The 19942-nt window shown below is 44.3% G+C and overlaps 1 protein-coding gene across 5 annotated transcripts in view; it reads right to left on the reverse strand.

Moving 5' to 3' along the window:
• LOC135446090 (phosphofurin acidic cluster sorting protein 1-like) overlaps positions 1-19942 on the reverse strand; it is a 54573-nt gene that overhangs the window by 23597 nt on the left and 11034 nt on the right. The window contains exon 1 of one of the 5 annotated variants that reach the window (XM_064709586.1): positions 15562-15702. The exons of 2 other annotated variants lie outside the window; for them this stretch is intronic. Coding sequence is in view for 1 of the 3 variants with exons in the window: in XM_064709584.1 (XP_064565654.1) it covers positions 3805-3833 (29 nt within the window). In the remaining 2 variants the exon portion in view is untranslated. Of the gene's footprint in view, positions 1-3804; positions 3881-15561; positions 15703-19942 lie in introns of those variants that run through there. 2 more of the 5 variants (XM_064709585.1, XM_064709584.1) reach the window with 2 other exon arrangements.

Consider the following 19942-nt stretch of genomic DNA (forward strand, 5'->3'; position numbering starts at 1 on the left):
AATCAGGCTGTGGTTTACTTGAAATGTGCATCATACAGGTGATATTCTCCATCAGAGAAGCACAGAATTGTTAAGGTTGGAAAAGACTCTAAGATCATCATTAAAACCATTAACAAAGCATGACCATGTTCACCACTAACTTTGTAACCCATGTACACATGAGTGCCTCATCCACCTGTTTTCTGAATATTTCCAGGGGTGCTGATTCCAACACTCAATTCCACCACTTCTCCACCCTTTCAGTGAAGAACATTTTCCTAATATCCAACCTAAACCAGCTCTGGTGCTACTTGAGGCTGTTTCCTCTTGTTCTGTCACTTGTTTCCTGGGAAAACAGACCAACCCCCAGCTCAGTACCACCTCCTTTCAGGGAGCTGTAGAGAGCAATAAGGTCACCCTGAGTCTCCTTTTCTCCAAGCCAAACAGCCCCAGGTTCCCCAAGCACTCCTCATAAACTTAATTCCCTAAACCCTTCACCAACTCCAGACACGCTCCAGCACCTCAGTGTCTTTTGTGTAGTGAGGGGCCAAAAGCTTAACACAATATTCAAATTTTGGAGATTCAAATCATGAGGAAGAGGTGTGAGAGCTGCTGAATTCAAGGTGTCACATCCTTTGAAGATGCTGTTATCTGCCATTAGGAGGCTCAGCTCATACCTATGTGTGTACATGACCCACTGAGGCAATAGAGCTTGGGTCACACACTGTTTTACAGTTTTCCCACTGCATGTGGATATGGACTGTTATGGGATGTCCCAGGATAAAGAGGCAGCTTTCTCCAATATTGTTGCTGCTGCTGACAGTGATTTACTACAGGCTGGTCCTCCCAGTGCAACTGAATTAAGTTTAGTGGAATAATGTGTGACTGGTTTGTGGTGCAGTCACAATTTCTGCACTATCACTCCACTATCTTTACTTCATGTGCATCCAGATTGGAGGGGTTTGTATAATCTGGGAGCCCAAGAGAAGGAGCAGACACCATTTCATTGCTTTAGTACAACAAGTTCTGTGTTTTCATTATTGGTTGCCTCTATCAGAGGCTGAGTCAATTCCCCTAACCCAGGAAACCGCAGCTGATGAAATCCCACAATTCTGAAAAATCCTCATATCTGCTTTTTTGTAAACACACATGGGAGCTTAATTGTGGTCTCTATTCTTCCTGGGTCTATTGTTCACTACCCCTTCCACAAAATAAATTCTAAGCAATTTAACTTTGATACAGCTGAAGCCTGCCCAGAGCTGCATTGTATCCCCATTTTTTGCCAGAGCAATACACAGATGTGTAGGGTCTATTTTACAAGCATTCTTATCACTATTTGTTATACCAAATCATGTACATATTATCCAAGAACAATTCATTTAATATTTTTATTGCACTGCAGTAAAAGTGTCAAAATTCTCTGCAGATTTAATGGACCTAATTCTCTACCTCCTAGAGACCACAGCAAGAGGACATTAAAGCATTTTCTTATCTACTTCTTTTTTGCTTTTCAACAACAAAAAGTAGTTTTTTGCTTTCCTTTTCACTGAAGGGTCAATATAAAGCATTATGCAACAATTTCCTGCTTGGGCAGTACTCTGTGCATAGCTTCCTCCTTGCAAAAAAAAAAAAAAGAAAGTGTTCCCCAAGTTAAAAAAAAACTAATATTGTTTTGAAAAGCAAGAAGGTTTTCTGCTGCTCTGACTGTGCCACTAAACTGGGTCACAGGTGATTCACTCCATGTATGAACAGAACTAATAAAATCTTCTTAAGAGCAATGACAACAGTCCTCCTCATTCTGGAGGAAGTCTTCAAATATTATTTGTATGTTTACCACCCTCTTACCTGTATAAATGTATATGTATAAAAATATGCTTTTAGATTTTTTTCCAGAAGTATGTATAAACACTATTATAAGCAAGTACTAGTCCAAAGAAAATCTCATCCAAATAACAAAACAGTGTTTCAACTGATGTGCAACATCTGGAGAATCTGCTCTTGGCATGGTGCCTGCTGCAGCTGGAACAAGCCAGGGGAAGAGCCCAGAGTGCATCCAGAGTCACTGCCCAGCCCTGCTCTGTGCCCCAGCCTCAGAGCCAGGCCTTACCCACAAGGTGAGGGTCAAGCCCATGAAATGCTCTCTTCTCCTGCTGATATCCTGGGCTGTTCAGTGCTTGGCTCACCAACCACTCCTGAGTGGCAGCGCATTCTCTGGACAAGACTGTTTCCCTGGACATTTGCACTGATTTCTCCAACCCTGGGTCCTCCTGTAGTTTCCATGCCACCTACAAATGTTAGAACACATCCACCTTTCCCAGCACTGGCCCTCTGTGCATCCCTGTCAGCACCACCACTTGTATTAGATGCACAGATGTGGACTGAGCCTTTAAAAGAGTCAGTTTAGCTGCTCTTTAATATTTTTCCTGATTCTGACAGCTCAGGTTTCCCTTCAGGGTGATATTAAACTCTGAGACTGGCCTTCTGGAAAGATGCCAGAATTTCCATGGGGCTCAGAGGCACGGGACGCTCTGGATGCTCCTGTACCCTGCCCAAACGCTGGAGCAACACCTATTCCCAAACATCTTCCCGCTAGAGGGCAGAAGGCAGCCGGGCTGCACACAAACCCGGGACACCGGGAGCATGGAGCAGCTTGTACAAGCAGATGCGATCACAGGGGTGTCCATCCACAGAGCTCGCCTTAGAGAGTGGCCAGGTGAAGCCACTACCGAGGTGTCAAGGGAAGAGCACACAAAACACATTTCGAAATGTGCCACAGCTTCCTGAGAACAAGCTCCTCCCCGAGCCCCAAGTGGTGCCTGCATGAGACACCCCCGATGACACAGAGGGGAGGAGAGACCTACTCCACTTTCAGAAACCAAGTCCCTGTTGCCAGCAAACAGAGCAATGAACTGGGACAGCAGCAGTTCATCGGGCTCTGCAGATCAGGCATTAGCACAGGTAGGTGCACCAGTTACAGATGGATTGGGAGGAAAGCACCAGCCTGCTCTGAGAGCTTCCCCTCAGGGAAGGGAGAGAGAGGCAGGGCACTCAGGGCTTGCCAGCGCACTGCTGCCTCTCTGCCCTCAGGCCACTGCAGCTGCTGCAGCTCGAGATGGGCAACTAAAGCAAGCTGCAGCAAAGAGTGTAACACAGGAAGAGGCAAAGGCCAAAAAACATGACAGCACCCTCCTGGGTCAGCAAGGAAGGAGCCAGGGCAGAGCCACCAAATAGTGGCTGTGTCTCAGGTCCCTCAGCCAAGACACACAAGGTGGTGTGCAGCACAAGAGCCCTGCTGCCGACCAGCATTCCTCTCCTTGCCATCAGACAGACATTTTGGCTCATCTGCATCCTGACAGCAGCTTGCTGCCAGTAGCACATGTCTGCCCTGCTGCTGGATCCAGAGCAGGCTTCTGTTACTGCAAATTGCAGTAGGTTTCATTTATCCCAATTCCCAAGTGACATTCACAAAGGAAATCCTAAAGCACGAAGCACAGAAAACAAAACTTCCCCAGGTTATGCTTTCCCCTTCCTTTCCTAGGAAGCATTTCACAGCTTACAACTCTGCCTGCCAAGAAATGCAGCCTGTTTTTCCACATGACTATTCTTTCCCTCCTTCCATGTGCCCCTAGACAGACCAAACCCAAAGCCAATGCTCAGCTATCCCAAAGGACAGATGACACCCTCCTTCCTTTTGCCTTTGAGGGCGCAGCAAAGGAAGGGGTTTCTTATCCTCACAGCAGCAACTTGGCTGCACTACAGGGGAGAAGGATAGGCAAAGTCATGCTGGGAAGAGCAAAAAAATAATATCATTAGGATATACATTACCAAGAGCAAGGTATCATCAAGCAATTCATCCTCAGTCAGGAGGCAAATGGGAAGAAAACAGTGTCCTGCAAGAAGATACATCTGCCTTTCCTTGTCTTCCTGGCTGCCTTCTTGCTACTGCCTAGAGTTTTCCTCACAGCCTTGTGTCCTGGTTAGCATTCCCCCCCTGGAATGGCCATTCAAGATAGGCTGCAGTCATTGAAAAGAGGCCAGTGCAGTGCATTAAATGGGACCTCACTCAGCACCACTGTGCTGAATTGGAACACCTCATTTTTTTAATTTTCCTATCCCCATAGAAGGGAAAATCCACACCATCAGCCGCTGCTGTTCTCATCTGACTGGGCAGGGCATTTTTAACTGCACCAAACATCACCATCTCAGTGTGTATGCACATTTACCAGGCCTGTCCTGCTCCAGCCAGCCCTTGGAAGAGTGTCTCACTCTTTATTCTCTGGTTTGGTCAGCACCCAGCTGCTCTACTAAACACTCTGAAGCAGCTTTCCCACTTGCTGCAGGGACCACACAGGGCTCTGAGTACCACCCAGAGGCCTCCCAGGCATCTTCTCTTCCATCACAGGCCTGGAGCATTCCTCTGTGCTCAGAGATGGATTTCAGAGCACTGCAACACTCACCAGAGGCAGAGAACAGGGCAGGTCATGTCCCAGAGAGACACAAGAGCCAGGACAAGGCATGGCAGGCATTCCAGGCTGGGTCAGGTGCACCAGTGAGATAAGGAGGTTCAGAGAAAGGATAAGGGCATCAACACCGTGCATGACTCAGCCAGCAGCAGCAGCTACTGCTAATCACCAGCAACAGCCATCAGAGCTGCTTGCTGCCAGTGTGAAAGCAGCCAGGTGAGGGGAGGAAAGTGCAGACAGGTAATGGATTCACTGATTTTGTCTGCAAGAGCCAAGACTTGCTCAGGATTACGGAAGAGATTTGTAGGATTTATCTAAGAGAATATAAAAATCTTTCTAAATACCAAACAAAATGTACAAAACCTCTTCCTCAGGGTTTCCAAAACTGCTATCTGACATGTGTAGCCAAACTGCAGCCAAAACTGCTCCTTGACCTGCCACTGTTTCCTTCACTGGAAGGTTCTAACAGGTTTTGCTTTAGAACATGCTTGCTAAAGAAGGTCAGCCAACATGCATCACCAGTGTACACCAGCCCCACACCAGGAGTGGCAGATGAGTACAGAGCACTTCTTTTTCCTAAAAGCTTTATCTACTACAGCTTTCAGCTGTTTTTGTGCTGCCAAAATGTTACCATACTAGGAAGGCACATCAAAGACTTGAACTGCTCATAACACTGCATTTCCAGTGAAAGAATGGCTACTCAGGACAGGAGCTAACACCCAGATCCCTTTGCTTGTTTGCTGTCCATGGCATAGTGAGGCTGTTCCCAGCAGGAGGGCCCATGCAGAGGTCATGAGATCCCAAACCAGGACAGAGCAAGCCTGGCTGCAATAGGAAAACTCCCACAAATGCTTGGCCAAGGCCATACAGGAGTATTCCCTTTTCCCCAGTACAGCAGTGACACTCTCAGACCAGCCAAGATCTCTGGGATTCCCTCAGGTTAGGGCTGCAGCCAACAGCTCCAGAGTACACATGCTCTCCCCAAGCCTGCTGAACCATCCTCTGATGTTTGGATGTGCCTCCTCACATGGACAAGTGTGTGCCAGCATCTCTGCAAGCAAACAGTTCCTAAACAAGACAAATGGTGCTTTCTCAAATACCATAGGGAAGCCAGTCAAAGATAAGCCTATATTATGAAATGCTCCCTTCCTGTTCCCTGGCAGTTTTCTTTAAGCACAACTGTCCTTTACAGGCTCCAGAGTTTCAGGCTCAGTAACACAGGCAGCCTCCAAAAGAACTGGACCACTCTGGCCTAGTACCTGTTGGTGTTGTGATTTGTGTTGAGGAAAGCATGGAACACTGCAGGCAGCAGAGAGAGAGATGGCCAACATCAATATAGAATCCAAATGCCACCTCCTGATTGAGGACTGCTTCCTCCTGATCCTCCCTGCAGACTGGGAGCTCCCACGAGTTCTGCCAGCCTGGAGAGCAGATTACACACAAGATACACATCCTTCCTACCCTGATCCCAGGGACATTCCTGCTAATGTGGTTAGTCCCACTGTAGGAGGAAAGAGCAGCTGCCACTGTGATGCCAAACCTCCCCAGAACCTCAAACTCCCAAATAGGATGAGCATGGCCTATCAGCCCTGGCAGGGCTATTCCAGCCTCTCCTTCCTGGCAGGGCTCCTCTCTCCAGACACAATTCAATACAGAGCTTTGCCCAGCAGGTTTATAAACCTCTCTGCTGCACAGGTCTCTAATCTAGACCAGTGAGGCCACTGTGCAGACCACACACAACAAACCCTTGTCAGAAAAGTGGGGAAGCTATGAAAGCTAAAATCATGGGAGAGTCATCAGTCTGTGCAGTCAGTGACAAAAACAAGCTCAGAGGATGGAGTGAAAAACCTGAGATCTGCCTGGAAAGACCCTTGGCTCCTCCAAGCTGTCACTAACACAGACATGCCAGAGCTACCCCACACTCCACAGCAGGGAGCTGCAGCTCACCTGGTGCTACAGAGCAGCTCTCCTTTCAGCACAGAGGTACCTGCAAACACTGCAGTGTGCACTGCTTCTCCTCATCAGTTAGCTTCAAAAACAGCCCCTCCTGGCAGAGACATCCATCTTGTAACACTACTGCAATACCAAGCTGCTGGGCTGTTTCTACACCACTGTGCATGCTCTTCTGAGGCAGGGATGCCACACAATCCATGCAGCTGGAGTGGGAGTGACAAGGCAGCACACATTTCTATGGCTCACACTAAATTCCCTGGCTCAGGAACACCATGGTACTTCCCAAAACATCCCAGCAATAGAATACTGCTTTTTGTCCAGGTCCTCTGACCCTGTAACATCAGGCATTAAAAAACACGAACCAGCTATGCTGCAAAAATAAATGTGTCCAGGGAACAGTCTGAGCTCCAGTGGACCAAGCAGAGGCAACTTCCCCTCAGAGCACCCTCCAGGCAAAGCATGCAGGCAGCTGCTGCCCACAGCCACTCCTGCTCCCTGGCACCACCAGATTCCCTCCCCAGCAGCCTGCCCCTACTCTCCAAGGTGCTGCAGCTGGGGCTCAGCAGTGTCACACAGCCACTCACAGGCTGGCAGGGCCCTTGGGGCGCCAGCAAGCAGCACCCACACTGAACACTGCAGGCACCTGCAGCTGCTCACTTCCCAGTGGAAGAGGACATTCTTTCCAAGGATCACTGTGCCTATTCACCTTCTCAGCAAGCTGCAAGCAGAGCCAGGAGCTATCACAGCACACATTTCACCTAGCAAAAGGGTCCATAAATAACTTGGTGTGCCTCCTCACCACATCCTGTATTACAGCCACACCGGGCACAGGCAGCCATCCAACACCACCCTCACTAAGAAAATTTAAATTTGTAACATATTTCACAAGTTCAACACCCTACCAACCACTTTGTCTCTTTACAGCACAGTTTTGTAGTGCTCACTGAAGCACCAGAATGCCTATTGAAGAACTCAGGAAATGGAGGGACAGGTGATTTATCATGCAACCCTTCCCACCAACCCACAGCAATCTGTGGCTGCAGTGAAGGATTTCCTGCACAATAAGTGCACACAAAACCATTTGGTGCAACAGAGGCACTCCTTTGTGTCCATTACCTGGGCATATACTGTCCAGTGTACGTTCAGATGCAGCATCCTTCTTTTCTAAGTACTCTGAATTTTATAAAGGAGGTCATTAAACATTTCTGAAATGAGTTATCCTCAGCTCAGGCTTCCAGAAAAACATTTGCCAGTGCGCACACTATCTTGAGACTGGCCCACAGGAAGCTCTGCACCAGCCAACTGAAGCAGAAGGGACAAAAACATGGCTTTTTTGGTTCACTGATCAAACTGTAAAACAAGCCTATAAAAGAAATAAAAGCTAGCTCCAGCCCAGAATAATACTGAGAAGTTTTTAAAACAGCCATGAGGGGACACCTTTGAATCTGACTCTATCTAACTGTGGTTAGTAAGGGCAAAAATAAGACTGCAAGTGACTGTAAAATAGCAGCCAGTTACAGTTTTTAAGAGGACAAAAGTCAGGGGAAAACAACATCAGAGAAGGAAACGTAAATGAAGGCTACAAAAAGGGTACCACTGAAAGCAAAAACTTAGTTCAGAAATATCTGACAGTTCCTTAATAGAAATGCTGCTTGCAGCTATAAAGAGTTCAGAGGAGAGGTGAATGCACTCCTCAGGATAATCACATATGGAGAAAAGGCAGAGGAAGCTGTTCCCCAGGGAAGGCAGATACCACAGCACTGGGTCTTTTGTTAGCACAATTCCTTGGATGCAATCACCCTCCTCCTCCCCCACATGAAAGATCAATCAGAGATTGTCAAGAGTGCTCAAAAGAGCCTGTTAAGCTTCCACAAAAAAGAGGCCTGTGCATCCAGGGAATCCCTTTACTGTGCTCACTGCAGCTCCCTGTCATGTTCAGCTGGGAGAAAACAACCAGGGAGAAGGAAAAGCAAGGAGGGAGAAGGAAAACCATGCACAGAGCAGTGAGGAATACTAGACAAATGCCTTGCTATCCCAAATTCATGGGGCTGGCAGCTTTCTAGAGTAGATAACACAGCCCTGGTTTGTTACTGCAGAAAGGGCAGACACAAGGTGCAGACACAGCAAGAGAACAACAGGAACAACATGTTTCCAAGGTGGGGTGGGAGATGCAACTTCATTGTCCCAAGTCAGGATTTGGGTTTGCCTGGTGGGATGGAAACAGCCAGCTCTCAAAGCAAAGTAAAATTGCATCAAAAGCTGACCTCCAACTATACCCACAGTGCAAACAGTATACTGAGGAATGAGACAGGACAACAATTACCATTTCCCAGACCCTCCTCAGTCTGACAATGAGCAAACAAATCAACACATAAATAACTATTCCAGGAGAGGACAACATCTATGAAGGAACTGCATGGAAGGCAGCCTCCCCATCCCAGCAGACACTGGTCCATATTTCCCACTCAGAATCTGCCACCAAGCTATTGAGCACACAAGTGCTGGCCTTTAGTGTCCCCTGCACTCTGTTCCAGCTCCCTGCTCAGGAAGGAGATGGACAGCAACATTCACATGGCCCTGACAGGCTTATTCCAGCTGCAGGAGGGCACCAGCACAGCTGGATTTGGGTAGTGTCACCTGCAGGATTTCAGCATGTGTCAGGCACAAAGGGAGAAGAGACTGCTGACACAAGTCACCCACATGCAGGATATTTGTTCATACAAGCCAATTGCAGGAAGAGTTGAGAAAGTTATTACCATTATTTCTACATTTGCCTGCTTAATCTTGTTGTCCTAGTTACCACAGCCCTGGTGACTAAGGCAACCAGTCTTGGCAAGTAAGACACAGAATGCAATGAGATGTAATACAAATATTTAAGATGACTCTCAAAGAGCAAAAGCAGAAACAAGTGAAAGCAATTCTGTGCCCCCAGCATCACCCCCAGTCTCCCCTCATTTACTGAATTTCCCATCACCTCCACAGCAGTCTGAGCATGGATACTCAGGTGGGTTTGTGGTACCCAGGAGACCCAAGGGGGGCTGCAAAGCCAAATCAGGTGTGCCAGAGCTCCCCACACACTCCCTCTTCACAGTGAGTAAACTGCACAGACACTGACAGGTACAGTCCTGTGCCAGGCTGAAGATCAGAACTCGTGCTACCATTCAATAAACAGCTCCTCTTTATCCATGTATGGTCTGTGCAGCATGCAGGCTGCAGGTTCATAATGCCCTGGAGCATTTCACACAGGCATTCCAAGGCATCTCCATCTAGGAACTGAGGAACATGACACTCCTGTGGTTTCTGAGATCACTATCAGCTTTGCAGCAATCCCAGTCCTGAGCACATATTTGCTTCTCTGTTCTTTTTATCAGAGACATACAATAATACCCAGAACATCTCAGGCTCAAGGCTGTGAAAAGTTAAGTCAAAAGTTACTTTAAGTGAACCACGTGACTTGCACAATATAAAGGCATTTCTGCTGTCCACAGTCCAGAACCTCCAACTCTAAACTCTTATGATCATGATCCAAGCACATATCAAGCCCAAAACGTAAGCAACTCTTGCTCATATGGAACTCCAAGTAGCATTTCACTAAGCTTATCTTTTTCTCTGCACTTGCTACTAAACTTCACAGAAATGGGAAAAAATTATTTATATTTTAATCAAGATATCAGTTATGCAGAAGCTGTAAGAGTGAAAACAAAAATTGGAACAGCTTTTGATAGACACTTCATGTTTAGCTTGCCCTGAACACTAAGTATGCAGTAGTGCAGGGCAGGAAAACAAGACTATTATGCTGGGATGGGTGATCAGATCCTGAGAAAATTTCAATCAAGATATGCATATAATAACCCTTGATGCATCATTATAAAAAGATGTGTTTAAAATATTATTTTAAAGGAAAAAAAAGATAATTTTATCCTTCTCCAACCCTTAATTATCCTATATTAGAGCTGTGTATAGGACTTAATTATTTAGGCTGCTTAGCTGTTAGAAGCTAACCACATAAAAGAGGAAGTTTCATTTTCTCCCTTTCACATTTTCACACCCAAAGAGAATCACCCAAGACCTTGTGGGCATCCTCATGAGAAGGTGTGGGGCTTCAAGAAGAAAATTTTCAAGAATGTGGAGCCAACAGGGCTGCAGCACTGAGCTCACAGGGAAAGGGACAGTTCTGCACAGGCTGCATGTTCCAGGGTGTGGGATGGAATTCCAGCTAGGAAGCATCAGGCCCTGAGTTACCTCAAAAGCTTGGAAAATTCTGCTTTCCAAGGGCTTCACTCAAAGCCTTTTTTGAACTACATTCCACTCAAATGAACTTCAGAGGAATGAGCTCTCTTGAAGCAAGCACTGCTTTAAAGCAATGTTTCTGCTTGAGTTATCAATATTTTTTCACTTAAAATGAAAACAGCTTAGGGTTTTCAAATCAGTCTGACCTAATGCAATGGGGCCAGGACACAACAACTTTTGAGCTACAAGTACAGCAGGAATAAGCCACAGGGAGGCTGCAGGGAGGCAGAGGCTCTGGTTGGTGTGCCCAGCTGGAGGGAAGGCAGGCAGGCACCACTCTCTGCCCCCACCTCTTCAGAGGCTGCTTTGCTGCCCCAAGGCCCAGCCCACAGCGTCCCTTCTCCAAAGTGGGATGAATAACAAAGCCAATTTGGAAACCAGAAACCAGGCAGGGGCTTGAGGAAACCTATGCAGGTTGCCAGAGCAACTCCACAACTCCGTGTCACCGGAGACCACCACACTCTGAACGCTCTGCCAGCAAAGCCCTTTCAGCACCTGGAGGACAGCCAGCTACCCAGTTCTCTGGCAGCAGGACTGCAAGCCTAAGTAAGATCAGCCCAGCTCAATCTTATGAATGGAAGATCTCCAAGGGACAGCAGAACAGCTGGCATGGCCAGTGCAGGCTCAGCATCCAGCAAAGCCAAGCTGGGAAGGTACTGGGAGGCAGATCATTGAGCTGCCATTGTGATTGATTCTCCAAGTTTTTCCATTTGAGGGAATGACACTCTGGAGAGCAGCACACATGGGGTGTGCAGCACAGATTTTTCTCTGTTAAAAAGTAGCTTGTGTTGCTTCAGCACAACAAGCAACAAAAACATCAAACTAGACCTACCTGAGTGATTAATCCTCAGAACTACTTCATAAATGCTGACAATAAGTTAAAGCACCTTCCAGCATTTTCCAAAAATCAAAGAAATAAAACTGGGTGTTTTCCCTTTCTTCTTGTTTATATCCTCTCTCAAAACCTGAACTCAAGTAGCTGATATTAAACAAGTGGCTTAAGCCTCAGTCAGACAATACTGCAATCTCTGGCTCACAGCATTAGCAAGGGTTAAGCAGGCTTAATGCAATTGCTCTTGTCAGCCCCTCTGACTGCTTGGAACCACCACAGAGAAAGATCAAATTATTCCAACAGAAACAAGAGATTAATCCACCACTCACATTTCTGTCAGTGGGGCTTTTGCCTCCCTCTGGAATATCCTGATTTGACAGCAAGCCCAGCCTCACCTTTGGGGATGCTGTGGGATGCCAAAACTCTGCAACTGAATACAGGTGAAACATAATAAACCCCAAATGTGCACAGACAAAACCTAAGATCTGTGGTTTAACTCTTCCTGCAAGAAAAGAGATTTAACCCAGCAATGTGAACAGCTGTGAAATACGAAGGAAAAATCCAGAAGATACAGGTGACAACCAAACTCTCAGGACAGAGATGGAGCACATGACTATGAGAAGCTCCTGCATCTGTTGCAGACACCTTGGATGTTGGATGGCTACATAAAGCACAGGGTATCTGTCCCTGGGTCCCCATGAGCAGGCTCTGTGGGCACACCTGTGCATGAACCAGCCCTCCACCTCCCCAGATTAATGCTGCTTACTCCTCAGAAGGCAGGCTGAGCCAGTCTCCCACACACTTGTATTATCTGCTCACAGACACTGCAGCCCTGGGTTTCAGACTCAAGGTCAGTTACCCCCCTCTGCAAAAAGAAAGGCTTAAAGGGAAGATTTCAGTCACAGAACAAAGACTGTGGAGGTATTTGTTAGCTGCTTTGGCACTTGGTTCTTCAGTTTGCACTGTTTTAGATAAAGCTGGTATCTGAGCACTACTGATAATTTATCCAGCACACACCCCTGACTGAGAGCTGCACCCCTGGTGAAATTGTTTCTAGCAAAAGATTGCAAAGCCCTGGGAATTTCCCTGCCATCCACTTGCTGAATAATATTTACTTGGAGCCCCAGATACACCATGGCAATTTGGGTTTAAAACACCTCTGTGCACTAGAAACTCTGTAGCTTCAAACACAAAGAGAAAGGATTATTTCTCACATACACACAAGCAATGTCCTTGGGATCCCTGTACTTCAGTGCAACTTCACTGAGCTTTGGTGCTTTTGGAAGATTTTATTTTTTTTCAGTTGGAGACATATTTCCATCCCTGCAGGGAATTTTCTTCAAGGAGTCACCTGGAAAAATGTGCCAGGGAAGAGAACACCTGATAAGATCCCCATTAGAACTGGCAACTCAGTGAGAAATACCTTACTCTAACAACCAACCAACACAAAACAAAATGTAAGGAGTGCTACCTACCCACATTAATCAAAAGAAAAACAAATTTGTGAAGAAATAAAGAGGAGGGTTTAACCTGTTTACACCAGCACTAAGTCAGAATGACCTTTCCTTCTACCACTGCCTTTCTCCCAGAGATAAAACAGCACAGCTCCATTTTCTGGCCTCTGTGCTCCAGCTGTGCCCATGAGAGAGCAGCCACAGGGCAGCAGGGAGCAGATACCTGAGGTGAGGAACACTCACTGCCCACAGCCAGGGTCCCACAGGAGCCTGGACAATTCCCCACCAGGCTCATTTTCAGGCCCTTGTCCCAGATGCTCACAGAAATCAAGTAACACCCCACTTCTTTGGAAACACTGAATTCCTCTCAGAAGGTGCAGGCAGGGAGCTGGAGAACCAATTCCCACTCCCAGAACTCAATGCTGTATCCTGTGGTGTTCACAGTCTCTGGAAAATCCCTTTGCCCAGGATTTTTCTCCTGGGAAGCTGAGAAACCTCAGAGAAAAAAGAAAACAAATTTTTATCTTATTTGCTTCTTCTGTGTTGTGCTCACATGTGGAATGTGTTGGGAGATTATTTCATTTGTTTCTGATGTGAGCTGTTTTCACTCTTTGGCCAATTGGGGCCAAGCTGTGTTGGGACTCTGGAGAGAGTAATGAGTTTTCATTATTATCTTTTTAGCCTTCTGTAAGTATCCTTTCTGTATTCTTTAGTATAGTATAGCATAATAATAAATACAATTTTAAAAATAAATAAAAATAAAAAATAAATTTTTTTAAAAATTTAAAAATTAAAATTAAAAAATTAAAATTAAAAAATTAAATAAAATAATAAACATTCAAAAATAAAATTTAAAAAAATTAAAATAAAAATGTAATAAAAACATTTTAAAAACAAAAAATAAAAAATTTAAAAACAAAATAAAAACAATTAAAAAAAACAAAAAAAAAATTAAAACCCAAAATTTAAAAATCAAATAAAAACCCCAAATTAAAAAAAACCCAAGTTAAAAAAAACCAAATAAAAAACCCAAATAAAAAAAAATAAACAAATACAAAAACAAATTTAAAAAACAAATTAAAAAACAAATTAAAAAAACCAAATAAAAAAACCACAAATAAAAAAACCCAAATAAAAAACCCAAATAAAAAAAACCCAAATAAAAAAAAACCCAAATAAAAAAAAACCCAAATAAAAAAAAACCCAAATAAAAAAAAACCCAAATAAAAAAAAACCCAAATAAAAAAAACCCAAATTAAAAAAAAACCCAAATTAAAAAAAAACCCAAATAAAAAAAACCCAAATAAAAAACCCAAATAAAAAAAAATAAAAAAACCAAATAAAAAAAAAACCAAATAAAAAAACCCAAATAAAAACCCCAAATTAAAAAAAACCCAAATAAAAAAAACAAATAGAAAACCCAAATAAAAAACCAAATAAAAAAACAAATAAAAAAACAAATAAAAAAAAACAAATTAGAAAAAACCAAATAAAAAACCCAAATTTAAAAAAAAACAATTAAAAAACCCAAATTAAAAAAAAACATATAAAAAACCCAACAAAATAAAATAATTTTAAAAATTTTTAAAACCAAAATACAATACAAACCTTCTAAAAACATAAAGTCAAATTCATCATTCTTTCCTTCATCAAGACACCCTGCAAATACAATGGTATCCTTCCCTCACTGTGGTTCCCAAGCAGCACTGTGTGCTTGAGCACGTGACACATTGACTCAGCCTGTTCATCCAGCAGAGAACGAACCTAAAACACAATGAGCTGTTTCCTTGCAGCCAGCACTGAGCCAGCTCCTCACATCATCAGGCACGTGCTGGAAGCAGAGCCAGTGCAGAGCTGTGAGGCTGAGCTGCCAATCTGTGCCACTGCAGGTGTCCCTGCTGAGTCCCAGCAGAGAGGATCTGGAGCTGGGCCTGAGAAAGGAACAAAGCTCTCCCACCTTCCTTTGGAAGAACCCAGTCAAGGCATGAATCACCCCCAGGAAGCACTTGTCATGCCAACCATACATATCACCCAGCAGAAAGGCATGCAGGGCTTCCAGTTAAGATAAGACAACAGCAATTAGCCACTGAGGGGTGCCTGTCACCTTTCTCTCCCTCAACACACCTCAGTTCCTCAAGTATTGTTGGCTTTATTTGAGTACTTTTATTTCACCTATTTTGTCCTGTGTTGAATCCTGCACCCTGCTGCACAGATTTCCACGGACAAGGCTGGCTGTGCTGTGTTGAGAGCTCACACAACAGCTTTGGGTCATGCATCTCAGCTACCTGCACCACAGCCCATGAAAGGTGTCATGCAAATCACGCTCTTTGGAAAAAAATAAAAAAATAACTCAGCAAGTTGATATTTGAAAAGATACTTATGAGAAAACCATTCATCTTACATCCAACACTCATCTTACATCTAATATGTAAGCCTCTAAACCTCACCATGTAAGACTTCCCATTGAAGTTTTTTCCCGTTATTTTTTTAAGATTAGGAGGGCCATAAGTCTTTTAGGTCTGGCTGGCCTGATCTGTAGAGCACAGACAAACAACATATTTGCTCAGGCAAAAAAGAAATGGCAACACACCAAAAATTGTTGTCATCTTATTGCAGGGGTTCCATGCTTTTGTCTCCTTATCACAAAAGTTTCAAACCTCCTTGGTGTTTCTCATGGACAGCTCCTCAGAGCACTGACTCTTCTCACAAAGCAGCCACTGACCCCAGTTCCCTTCTCACCCAGCCACCCCACTCTTTTACAGCACTTTTCCTCTCATTGCTTACAGCTGTGACCTGTTAAAGTCAGGCCTGTTCCTAACCTTTGATAACTGGCCCAGTTGCAACTCCTTAGGGGTAAGATTACTTTCTATAATATCTTTATTTTCTTATATTCTATCCCCCTACAAAAAAACCCTGAAGAATGGAGGTTTATCAGCATCCATCTTTTATCAGCAAGCTCCAAAACTTGGGCTGGTGTCAAGCCATCTCTGAAATTTACCCCCTGTCCACAGAATAAAAAAGGCAGCAGAGCTGAAAAGCACCTCAGATATGAGATGCAACTTCTTGTAACAGACAGACAAAGCAGCAGCCTGATGTCCTGTATTCATTCCTGGAAGCCAAATTCAACACTGAAGCTCAACAACTTCAAGGTCATTGTTGCATTAAACAGTGCCAAAATCTTTACACCTACAAACAGTTATAACATTTTGGAGAGCTCTGGTTCCCATCCTGAACTGACATACAGCCAGGGAGATGTTCTTCAGACATGGGGACAATTATCACAGAATCAGAGACTGGTTTGGGTTGGAAGATCACCTTGCTCCCACTGACTCCCCTGCCATGAGCAGGCACAGCTGCTCACAGCCCCATCCAGCCTGGCCCTGAGCACTTCCAGGGACAGGGGATCCACAACTTCCAACTTCTCTGGGCTATTCACCCTCATGGTGAACAATTTGGAGTTTTGACAAGTTTGAGAATTTTAGGTTGTCCTATATGGAGTCAGGAGTTGGACTTGGTGATCCTCATGGATCCCTTACAGCTCAGAGAATTCCCTGATATCTGAACTGTAAATATCTTAACTCCCCCAGCACCTGTAGAACAGGTGCAGGATTTGCTCCACACCAGAGTCAGCCAAATGTTCAGGCAACTTCCAGAAGGGGTGCAGACAGCTTTTCTTTTTTCCATATTCCCAGGGAAGAAGTAACTGAGAGGAAATGCCTTCAGAAATCTTGGTTTTCCTTTTCTAAGAAATAACATTTATAACTACCTAGCCCTCCAGAAGCCTCTCCAGTCAGATAGTTAGTTTAGTAGATCCTTCCCATTTCTTCTGGATAAAAAAGGATGGAGGACAGAGCACTGGAAGATATCTCCTGACAGGGAGGAGTAAAGATGAGGGGTGGTCATGCCTGGAAAGTTGGCATTTCTGCCCACCCACCCACTCACTGACAGCTGCATTAGAAAATGCTGGAAAGCTGGCAGATTGTCTCCTCTCTACCAAACCACACCAAACCAGATCCATGGAAGAGAAGATGGAAGCCAGCTACCATGGCTGAAGAAATGAAAAGCATTGCATCCTTCCAGTAACCATGTTTGGATTTTCCTTCCAGTAACCATTTTTGGATCACATCCTCTCTTTGCCCTCTGGCTGCTGCTACTTCTAGAGAGTCCCAAAAAGGCAAAGCTCTTCTACAAAGGGGCAGCTCCTCAGAATTCATGCCACATTCCTCCATTCTCCTTTGGATTGGTGAGAAAACTCACTCAAAAGAGAGAAAACAACTACTACAAACTTATCTCCAGCTGCTGGGAGTTAGTGGTGGATTTGCACTCAAACTCATACTAACCAGTAAGCCCAAAAGCCATTTCCAGGCAGATTTTCCACCTGAACTCCCAGGGCACAGCAGAATATTTCACACAAGGCAGCCACACCACCTCATGCTTGCTGTAATTCTCTTGGTGTGTTACTAAACTACTCACACTGCAGATGATTGAGCAAGGCAGCAAGAGGCTGGAAGTCTGCCAAGAGCCATTGAGAAACAGCCTGAAATGCATCTGAAAGGACAGGGGGGAAACTCAAACTCAACCACACACCTCACACTTCAGCTCTCTCAGTTCTGGTATGATATGGACCTGTGGCCTCCAGAATTGCCTGGAGTTAGGAGCAGGATTTTACACCCACTTTTATCACTGGATGGAGCCCAGTAATTCACAACACACAGATGATTTAGGAGCCTCTCATCCATTTCATCTAGTAGCTGTAGCCACAAAGAAATACACTGGAAATTCCTTATTTTATTAGCTATCTTCCTTCAGTGCAAAATGTGCATACATCTTCAAAATTAGATCTTTATTCTTAAGAAGAAGAAAGCTGCTAGCCTTGCTATTCAGAGGATGACAATCCTCCAAAGCACAACCTCTGCAGGCAAAGTAAAAAGAAAACAAAGCCTGCCTTTAATAATCACAAAGCTTTACAAGAAACCTCCTACTATAACTGCAACAGAAAGCACATGCCAAATTCTGCAAGGGCAGGGAAGACAGGAAGGCAAGGAAGAAATACTGCTGTGGGTCCTAGGGAACTCTAAACACTTTTGTTCTCAGGGATATCCATATGGAAGAGCAGGATTTTTCCTAGTTCCTAATAGCTCAAAGCCTTCCATTAGAGAAGAAAAAATAAATTATATTTAGGGCCTATTTGTTGGATACCCACATAATACTGCAAGAGAGCTCATCAGGTTCACTCCCCAAGGCAAAGCTGGTGTAAATCAGAGCAAAGAAAGCATTCACTTAGATGAATTTGCTTTAAGTTTATCTTCCATTGGGGCAATTCAATGACAGTGAAACGTTGTGGTGAAACTCAGCACAAGCAATGAATCAATGTGTTCCAGTCAGTAAATCTTCAGACAACGAGTCAAAACCAAACTCAGCATCTCAGATTGGCAATGGCTGAACTTTGGCAGTGTAAGCTACAACACAGTACAAGACTGAAAAGCTCTTTTGAATCAGTTGTATGAAACCTCATGCAAATTCCCAAACCCCACAAATCTCTCTGCTATCTTGTTTCACTGGCCTGGTCATTTTACTACCAGGCAGTTCCACCCCAAACCATCTGTCATTAGCAGATCTAGTCCATGAGCAGTTTGTTCAGGAGCTGCTTCTCCTCCCAAACATTGCAGGCTGTCCATGCACAAACCAATGTCACCAAGCACAGAACAGACTCCTTCCTTCAACACCCCTTTTATTTAATCCTAAACATGAAGGCTTAATCCTTACAAGCTGAAAAATGGGAAATCTCAAGGTAATACAAAGCCTGAAAATAGGAAAGGAAGAAAATCAGCAAGCACAAAACATGGCTGGCTTTCACTCAGCCTCTCCTGTCCTTTACATAACCTAGATGTTTTAAGATAGAGTAAAAACTTAAGAACTGTGAGAACCAGAGAAATAATAAGCAAATGGCCCAGGCTTGAGTTTCTGCAGTGCTGACAGCTGTCACACAGTTATACAATTAATGACACAGTTGCAAAATGTCTTTCAGTTCAACAGGATAGGAAAAGTTTTCCTCCATTTTTGTCCCATATAACACTTAATTTGTAGGGATGTTTCCTACTGCAAAAATAAGGGAAGAAGTAGTTGTTCAAAAGTCTTCTTTGAGGCAGCCTGAGATTATCTCTCTCAGGCCCAGAAAGAACCAAGTTATTTTCCCTTCAGTGGCTTCATTTCTCAGAGTGAACAAATAAGAACCAGGACACACAAAAGATACATCTAGAAATCCTCACACTGTCACCAACCAATCTCTTTTCCTTTTTTAATCTCTTCTATTCTCTTTTATTCTCTTCCTTCCTTCTTTCTAGGAGATTCTCTTTTTCAGCATTTATTGTTCCACCTGCTGCTTCTGAGGAAGTTCCCCCGTGTTGCTGTTTGCCCTTATACAGAGAAACTGTTTCACATACGAATTCACCTGCACTGTCAACAACTCAGGGATCCTTCCAGAGAGCCATCAGCAACAAATGGTTATTCTGGATAACAGGAACTGAATTCTGAAGCTTCACCTGTTTTATTTATACAGTAAAATGTATAATTAGTGCTGGCAAAACACCATGTAACTCTACACTTCCTCTTCATAATCTCCTTTGGAGTGCTGTGATGTCACAAGGAAGATGTTCTGTAACCACCCTGGGACACATTTACACTGAACACTGCCAACCTCAATGGAAACTTTGTCTGGCCTGAAAACACACCTACTCTAAAGGCACAGACCAGGGAGCTTCTCTCACACAAATTTAGCCTGGATTTTAAACCTTGATCTATTTAATTTTGCCTTTTTCCCAAAGAGAGTTCCAATATCGTGCACATCTCACAGTCAGGTCTCCTTGAAAAGTCATTTACTCTCACAGTATTAGAAAAAAATTAGGCTGTAATTAAGCAGAGTTATAAACCTTTGGTCACTTGGGACCTGAAACCTATTCATATTCATGTCA

The sequence above is a fragment of the Zonotrichia leucophrys genome, chromosome 3, assembly GCF_028769735.1.
Source record: "Zonotrichia leucophrys gambelii isolate GWCS_2022_RI chromosome 3, RI_Zleu_2.0, whole genome shotgun sequence".
Classification (NCBI taxonomy): domain Eukaryota; kingdom Metazoa; phylum Chordata; class Aves; order Passeriformes; family Passerellidae; genus Zonotrichia; species Zonotrichia leucophrys.